The following is a 9116-nucleotide window of genomic DNA, read 5'->3' on the forward strand; positions in this document are numbered from 1 at the left end:
TTGTCTCCGTTGTCAACATATTTCAAACATGAAACTTACCCACCACTTTGTCACTGTGTTGTACCAGCCTCTGTAAACCCGCCCCTCCCTCGTCCCCACCCAATCTATTGCTAACTGACACGGCCACTGACGTTACCCAGCCAAAGTAAAGTGAACCACCATCATGATGTAACCGTCAATTTTATCAGGGCCTCGTTAGTAACGGTGGGACATTGTGCCCCTGATCTTACTCCCCAACCATCTGATCAAACCTGATCAGAGCTCTAGATCAAATGCTTTCCTATCGCAGTTGATAAGGAGATTTGCCATCTAATCTATCTGAGTTTTTTCTATGCAATGTTGCACAAGGAAGGAAAGGAATTTGCAAAAAAACAAAACAAAAGAAGGCGTTTCTCATAGCTTTGCCTGGTGGAACCTATCCAAAAGCAAAACTTTGTATTTCACAGACAAAAAACAGCAGTTCCTATGCAAAATTTAGGGCTCGAAGTCTTGAAATTCGATGCTTTTTGCAACCGTGACTGTAACTGGAAGCGGAAGTCTGCACCAAAGGCTTGGTCATATTCTTCACCTTGTTTGTTTATTCTCTGGTTACCTATCACCTGATCTGAATAATTGTTTTGACAATTTTTAAACTGTGTGTTATGTAGACGCAGTTCCTTAAACACTGTTCAGTTTAAGAAAACATTAAGCCCTGTTGTATTTAAGATTTTTGGCTTGTTTCACATAATAATGTGAAGATAAAGTAACAAGTAACCAATATATTACTGGCAAAAATGTTGGACAATACCCAGTCTGAGTATTACAGTTACGCTGCCAGTAAACACTGAGTGTGAACAACAGGCTCTCTGAACTGCAGGCTGAATCACACTTTATAGGTTCAATCAATAGAAACAAAGACATTTATCTACATGATCACGTGGCGAGTTATTAGTTTAACCACCATAATTACACTTTACATACTCAGTCTAGCAACTGCAGAAGTACACAAGAAAAACCCACGAGCTCTGCCCCTCCCCACCCCCCAAGCCCAAAACACACACACACACACACACACACACACACGCCCCACAGACAGTTATGCTGGTTATGTAAGAACAGATTCAGTTGCTGTGTCACTCAGAAGGCTACTAGACCACAACAACAGAGACAGAGAGAGGGGGATCAGAGAAAGATAACTGATAAGATAACTGATTCATTTACCAGATCGATCATGAAAAATACTACAAAATACGGGGAAGTGAAGGGGTGATGGAAACATTTGTTCCTAAATTACTTGACTAATATGTGGAGTGGAAAGAAAGAAAGTGTAATAGAGAGAGACATAACGAAAGTCAGTCTGTTACCAAACCAACTGACCACAGGGAGGAAACCACACTGGATTACAGTTATTCAACCCTGAAAACACACACACACACACACACACACACACCGCAGTAACGAATCAGGGAGGCATTGTGATAAGACATGTCGTGTTTTTTACAGTTTGTTTTGCAGCCTCTTTACAGTAAACTGTCATTCCATACATCAAACCACTAACTTCTTGGGTTACTTGTTCCCCCATGTGGGCTAAATAAATATTTGCCCCAGTTGCGTTTCCTCCAAGATCCCACATCGGGTCGGCAGTCAATCAAATCGCTATTTTATGATCACACGTCGTCTGGCAAAATCCACATAGAAACATTGCAGTTCAGTCACATCACCTGTGCTGTGTGATTGGCTGTTTTAAAATGAGTGACCACAGACGGGGCTTGAGGCGACAGAAGGTCGTCTTCTTGATTTTATTGCCACAAGCCCCTGAGCATGTATGAGCAGGCTTACGTCATCGTTTTCTAAAGGCTCAGTTTAGCGTAGTGAGATATCCAGACTAAAATGTGAAAGACTCAGAGATTTATCCACTGCAGAAACCATTTTTTTAAAAACTATTTCTGGGTGCTCTGTGTGGACCGACGGCCAGAACATAGAGAGGAAGGTATGGTTTCGAATTTAGTGAGTTTATCGCAGACACCCTCACACTCTCTTTCTTACTTGCTCTCTCTCTCAGACGCACACAGCAACCTTGGTACTTTCTCATTTTATCTTTTGACTGTGTTGTTTCCGTATTACCTGCTGAATCTCACAATCAGTAAACACTGCAGTGTTTACATTCCCTTTGTTTAGCTCCTCTAAACTACTCGATGGGCTCAACACCTCAGATCACAACATTAGCACTGTCTGAAACGTCCCTGTAGTGAACATGCAGAGACACAATGCACGACACAAACAGCAGATCAGCGGTATTGTATTGAAATGCATTATTGCTCCCACTGGAAAGAGTGTAAAACGGTAGGATACACATCAACAGGTTCAAACAACATGTGGCCATTGAGTTTCAGTGAGAGTTGGAACCTAAACTGAACCCTGATTTCTAATAAACACGCAACAGACTCCTTCTTCTGTCTGAAGAAACTACACTTCCTGGTTTCATTTGTTTATAGTGCGTCATTTGCCATTACCCACAACTACTGCACAGTGCTTTAAATAGGTTATTTTAATTAGATTTTTTTTTTTTTCGTATGTGTCTGTCTAAGCCTTTTCAGTCAAGTCCCAAACATACCAAATACTTATGGCACATAAAAACACTCGCACGAGTCATTTTCGATTTAAACAGACAGATCCGCGGCCAGCGCTCCAGATGAGCGACATTTTCTTGAGATTCTTAGATGTTGGCGCATCCAGGCTATCCTGACTTCTTCTGATAAGCTGATAGCACGCCTTCGCCTGTGGTCCTGTAGAAGTCACAATGGACAAGCACAATCCTGCAAGGTAAGAGGACTGAAAACATAACTTGCTTGACGTGAGTATGTAGAGAGGCCATTGATACAGATAACGTTCGCGTGTCCACGTGCATGGCAGATATATTTCTCTCAGAGATAATGGCAATAGGTTCGGTCCATTTTTTGACTATTCACAAGTACCAGATTTAGGCTTCGAACAGACTTATGCAGCTGTAGTTCTGCTTTTCATCATCATTGTAAGGTTGTTTGACAGTGGATATTCAACATGGCAGACACTGAGGATGACGTGGTGTTTGGTGAAAGCTGCAACCTCAGCCTTTCTGTTCTTTAGCTGGTCAACTTTTGCGAACTTCATGCATACCGTACACATTCTCAAATCATGTTCAAGTATCTCTCTGATCCACACCACAATCAGACACTTTTGTGTTGTTAACACTGACTTTTGTAAAACCCAGGTTGGGAGCACAATCACGGACCCCAGTTGGAAATCCCACGGTGACCCATTCAGACCAATAGTCATCTTTGTTATGTTTTGAAAGGTGTGTTACTGGGCAATGGTCGACAGTTGACACCTTTCCAGCCTTGCTAGCTTTGAACCATCTTTCCTGACCCGAGTTTGCATTTCAGCACAACAACAAGCTTTGAAACGACATACCGCGATGATGAAAACATCGCCCTTGAAGGAGTGGCTGGTTCACCACTGACCCACATAAATGTGGGGGCCCGAATATAAAATATAAAGTGAGATAAGTGGGAAGTTTTGATTCATTCAGAATCTTGAAAGGTGAACGTTGTAGTTTATGTACAGCTGATAGCAACTAAGAGACTTTTGCTGTTGCATGTTTATCAGTTAGTAGTGACAACAGGCATCATAATAATAGCAAGCTTTTATCTCACTGGAATGCAGTTTGTCCAGAGAACCCGTACTGTCTTTATTTTAACCAATGACATCATTTTTGTCCCAAGGCACCGCAGACTCAGAGAAAGGTTCAAGAACTAAAACGACGCTCACAAACCTGGGTGGGGTAAGCCCTGGACAGATCGTCAGTCTAACACATTCACACTCCATTTACACCTGTGGGCTTTTTGGAGTTTCCAATAGACATGACTTTGGACTCCGGCAGACAACTGACACAGACACCTGGAAGACATACAAACTCCAGACAGAAAGAAATCAAATGAGTTCTGACCCCGGACTGACCCACCGTGCTGCCATTGTTAGTGCTTTGTTTTGTTCTTCATATAAACAGAAACGAAAAGGCTGGTCTGGGTTTGTAGTTAGACAACCATCAAAACTGAGTTTATTTTTAGAGGGAAAGGGTTTGAGCTCCATCCATCCACAACATATGGTGAGAAACAGTGTCACACCTGGGACGAAAGTAACTGCTTTTAATATGCCAGACTGTGGGTGTTATTAAAGTGGCAGTGGATACCATGTGTTGGAGCTACCCCTGTCCATCAAGTCCTCTGAAACTGAATGAAGTGTACTACAGTCAACACTATGTCTGAACAGAATCTGTCACAAAGCATATTGTCTTCTTTGCAGATGGTGTGTAAGCAGGCTTATTGAGGAAACCCTGACTGTGTCCAGTTAGAAAACTTTTTTATTGCCCTTACAGCTTTGAGCTGCGTTCCCCCAAGTACGAACAAATCCCGTTAAGGTCAGGACCCCACATGACAAAACGTTATTTTAATGAGTATTCAACGGAGGAAACGTGTTAAAAGAGTATTAGGACTTGTTTACATCCACTGTAGTGTCAGTGTCCAGAAGCAGTAATGTAATGACATTTAGCTTCTGAGGTCACATGATCCAATAAATTAAAAAATCAGGTTGCAGTTTCTCCTACCGTATAGCACGTGCATTCCTTCGTTTTCTGCTTGATCGCTTTAATCAGCATTGAATGCAGTGTGGGAGAAATAAACTTTGCACGTAAAATAATTTTCAACACATTTTTATATAGTTTTACATATTTTTTTAAAACTTTGCTGCATTTTAACTGCACTAATGACAGTAAATGTGTTTGGTATATGCAACACTTGTCATTATCTCCTTAGCTGTATCGATCCTAGACAAAGTGAGGGGACGGCCTTTAAAAAAAAAAAAGAAGAAGAATGCATCTTTAAGGATTTGGTAATGAATGGGTAGAAAAGTAGCTTCATTCAGCTCCCTCCTCTTCTTTCTGTGCACACCCTGCCCCCCAGCACACCGTTACAATGCCTGGCCCCTCCCCCATACCCCCTAAACACACACACACACACACACACACACACTCACTAACGCATACACCCCCTGCTCTGCCCCCTGAAGAACACAGGCAGGGGGTGGGTGTGTATGGGTGGGTTTCCCCAACTATTTAAGCAGATTCCAGCAGATGGTCCAGAAACTTTCCTCCCAGAGTCACGTTGCTCTTTCTCCCAACTCCCTGTCTCCTTCACAACGGACCTGACTACTTCTTCATTTCTTTCCCCTTCCCTCCCCCCCAAAAAATCTCTTTCGGCTCCTGGAACAAGTAGCCTCTTTATCCCTGACCATCGAAAAAACAACCTTCAGACAGCCAAACTAAAATCTCTGCGGTTTTTCCAATCCCCCAAACCATTTCTCTGTTGTCTCAGCTCCTCATACATCAGACTTTGTCCGTCTCTCTTGCCTCTCTTCGGACCCAGACACTATTTTTCCTCTCCAGCCTTCCTCCACTGTGGGATCAGACATCCAGCTCTTTCACTCTGTGAGGACGGTGGAGCGAACCATGCCCTCTGACTTTCTAACACCTTTCCTGGAACTGGACGAGGAGTTCTGCAAGGTGAGAGCAACCAATAACAATTTGTGGGGAAAGATAACAAAGTGATGAAAAGTTACAAAACTAATGCCTAATTTGCAGATAAAGTGTTCTTTCGCTGTATCCCATTCAGGGATATGGCCTATTTAATGATGCAATAATTCCTTTCAGTCTTCCTGGGAAAATCTTTGCTGCAGCTTTTGGTTTAAAGCTAAAAATGTTCGGTTCGAAACTTATGTTTGTTGAAATAGTTCAGAAGAAAAGTGAAACTCAAAAGTGCTTCGTTTTAATATGATTTCCTAAACCGTAATATTAAAACTGCGGGATAAGTCTTGAAGCTTCACATGTTAATGTTATTATGGGAGTTCAAAAAAAGTATTTTGCTCAAATAGTGCTTATTGGAAAACAGCATGTGTTTTGACCGTTTCTTTCATAAACTGTAAAGTATTTTGTACATAAAACGTATAATGGCTGGAACGATAAACGGGCAAAATACTTAATGGAACTGGATTTTTAGTGTATTAGGACTTTGTGCATGGTTATGCCACTGTGCAATCCAGTTATACCCGAGACAAAAACATAGTCCAACTCCTCACGAATCCATGAGTAAGTTTTTCCGGTCTTGTTTTTATCAGCCCTGTTGCCTTAGCTGCAGCTGTAAAATCTCCCTTCGATTCGACTTTGCCCCGCCAGTCTCGCTCCAGCGCTCGAGGAATGCAGAAAGCTCACGTCTATTCCTCTCCCTTTGTGTGACAGAATTTCCGCAGCCTTGAGGCGACAGATGGCTCGTCTGCCTGCTCGCAGCAGCAACGGCAGCAGCACAGTCAAAGAGTCCTGGGCTTCCAGCGTCGCCATTCTCTCTGCCCCGTGACCCTCCCCAACTCCAAGTTCAACAGCAGCAGCAGCAGCAGCAGCAGCAGCAGCAGCAGCAGCTCTGAGGTGACTGAGTCGTCCTGCTGGGGGCTCAATATGGCCTCCGCCCAGCAGTGGAGCAGGGAGGGTCAGCTTCCTCGTTCCTCACTCAGCCACATCCCCTTCAGAGTCGACCGCTCAGTCAGCATGATTGAGGGCAACGGCAGCAGCTTGGGAAGCAGGGAGGACAAAATGGCTAACGTGTCCCCAACACTGCTTCTCCCTCCCCCAGGCCTCTGCATCAGCAGCAATTCTATCTCCTCCACTGCTTCCTCCTCTGCCTCCAGACCCCCAGCCGCCTCGCCTCACATCTCCACCCGATACAAGACAGAACTGTGTCGCACCTTTGAAGAAAGTGGGACCTGCAAGTACGGTGCCAAGTGCCAGTTCGCCCACGGCTTGGACGAGCTGAGAGGTCTCAGCAGGCACCCCAAGTACAAGACAGAGCCTTGCCGCACTTTCCACACAATTGGCTTCTGCCCGTACGGCGCCCGCTGCCACTTCATACACAACGCCGATGAGCTGCACGCCGCCAACGCCACCGTTCCTCCACAGAAACAGAAGCCGAGGCCTCCTCTGCTGCGTCACAGTCTTAGCTTTGCAGGCTTCTCCTCTACACAGACTTTCCAACCAGTTGAGGAGTCACAGCCTTCCTCCCTCCTCTTCACCCGAGCCTCCTCTGTCTCCCCTCCTCCATCCTCCACGGGGAGCCCAGAGCTCCTCTCCCCTCTCTTTCCTGAGCCAGGAGCACTGAAGCATTGCCCCTACCCCTTCTCTGGCATCACCGACCTGGCAGGCGACAGCGGTGATTCGGCTCTGCGCTTCTATGCTGTGACCGATTCCATCAGTGCCAGGTGTCCCACCTCAAATTTCACCTCCAAAAACCCAAACCTCCCTTACCACCTCCCCAAGCAGCTGCCGGTCTCCCTGCACAGCCTCCCTGGTCTTCAGCGCTGCTCCTCAGCTGACTCCCTCTCTGAGGAAGGCTACACCTCCTCCTGTTCCCTCAGCTCTTCCTCCAGCGGCACAGAGTCACCAAGCTTCGAGGGCCGACGTCTGCCCATCTTTAGCCGCCTCTCTGTTTCAGATGAGTAGGGAAGGGTTTTACTGCAGGGCTGAATTTAATCAGGAATAGATGGTCTAATGGTTTTAACTCTTTGTGACCAGGATCTGACATTTGGTTTGAGTGTAATTAAAGCAGGAACTCCATTGTCGAAACTGGGCCTTTTAAAACAGAGATCAGATACAAGTGGCAAAGACTCAAAAGCATTAGGTTTTCTGTTCCTCCCTAATTGCAGCCAGGTAAACGTACCTAACATTGTGCATATTGCATTTCTCATCCAAGCAGTTGTAGCGCTGCTCAGTGTTCGTCCAGTTTTAGCTGACTTCTCTTTTTGTTTTTTGTTTTATTGTTTGTTTTTTTGTAAGGTTGTCCTTTAATGCCGTTGTTACTGCTGTATACTGTTGTATACCCATTTTTAGAGTATACTTGGAGGGTACTTCGCTCAGCTCAGCATCCACCCTTATGCTGTTCCTGCTCAGTGGGAAGTTCTGTCTGAGAATTTCCTGTACCCTGATTTAAGAAGGACTTCAAGATTAGTGCTGTTCGGCCTATGTACGACTGGTGTGCTATCCACTTTTTAAAAATAGCAAAGTTGTTTGTTACAAATCTTATTTCTTGTTTCACTCCTTACAAACAGCTTCAGTGATGCAGCACTTCTCCAGTCATATTTAGCGCTCTCCCACTTTATGAAACCAGCCCATGAGTAAGAGTTTGTTTTTGTTTTTTTAAAGTTAAATGACTGTATGCTGCCACTGATGGATTCATTGATTGGTTGTACGGCTGTTGCCAGTTGATTGTAGTTGTCGGCCATTTTAACTGCCTGGCAGGGGTCCGGCTAAACTGCCTCAGCAGCAAAAAAATAGCACAAGTGTAGGCAACCCACTGACTCTCTCTAGTTACCAAAGTTGATCTTAGAGTTCCCCTAACCTAGTACTGTTAACACCTAGCCTAGCCTTTAGCCATGACAGTTAATATACAGTGTTTTGATTATCGGTATTATTGCTTAACACTTTTTTAGACTTATTTATTGCCTTTTTTGTATGATTTGCTGTTTCTGTCAGCGTTTGCTTTGCGATTGTGGTTATGCATTTTTTACGATGCCAGAGAAATTATGCTTTACTTATGCATTCATGTTGTCCGTCTGCTCGGTTTACACTATCCAGTAGCTTTAAGAAGGCTGGTGGAGAGGGGAGGAAAGGAGGAGGAAAAGACATTTTGGCATTCTATATGTATGTTGCCTTATTGGCTAGTAGGCCTGGCAGGAATCAAGACTCACTGAGTTTTCACGTCGAAAGCGGCTCAATAAGTTAGTCAGTGGTCTATCGGTGATACTGCACCTGAACTCTTGGGAAACATTTTCAATCAGCAGCACGAGCAATGCTTTCTGCTTTCTGGTGAGAGAACACAGTGGGTCTACTCTCCTCTCCATTAAGCCTCGCACCTCTGACTGTAATAACCTTTTTTCCGTTTGTTAACCGCTGTTATCTAAATACAAGGCAAAACGGTGGTGAGAGATTCACCACACATTCATGGCCTCAGTGTGAGTCAGCAGTGGCCAAAAAACAACAACAACAAAAAAACAAAAAAATA

The 9116-nt window shown here is 44.4% G+C and overlaps 1 protein-coding gene across 1 annotated transcript; it reads left to right on the forward strand.

Annotated features, from left to right (window-relative positions):
• Positions 1-5361: 5361 nt before the first annotated feature.
• LOC120792336 (mRNA decay activator protein ZFP36L1) lies at positions 5362-7558 on the forward strand. Its single transcript, XM_040131456.1, has 2 exons — positions 5362-5575; positions 6308-7558. Exons 1-2 carry the CDS (start codon positions 5522-5524, stop codon positions 7556-7558), a joined length of 1305 nt encoding a protein of 434 aa, XP_039987390.1. The 5' UTR covers positions 5362-5521.
• Positions 7559-9116: the final 1558 nt, after the last annotated feature.

The sequence above is a fragment of the Xiphias gladius genome, chromosome 7 (genome assembly GCF_016859285.1).
Source record: "Xiphias gladius isolate SHS-SW01 ecotype Sanya breed wild chromosome 7, ASM1685928v1, whole genome shotgun sequence".
In the NCBI taxonomy this organism is placed as follows: Eukaryota; Metazoa; Chordata; class Actinopteri; order Istiophoriformes; family Xiphiidae; genus Xiphias; species Xiphias gladius.

Bases quoted from the DNA above. Each gene is read 5' to 3' on its own strand.
- LOC120792336 (XM_040131456.1), top strand. From the start codon at position 5,522: ATGCCCTCTGACTTTCTAACACCTTTCCTGGAACTGGACGAGGAGTTC. The intron at 5,576-6,307 runs GTGAGAGCAACC...TTTGTGTGACAG, and splicing joins TGGACGAGGAGTTCTGCAAG to AATTTCCGCAGCCTTGAGGC.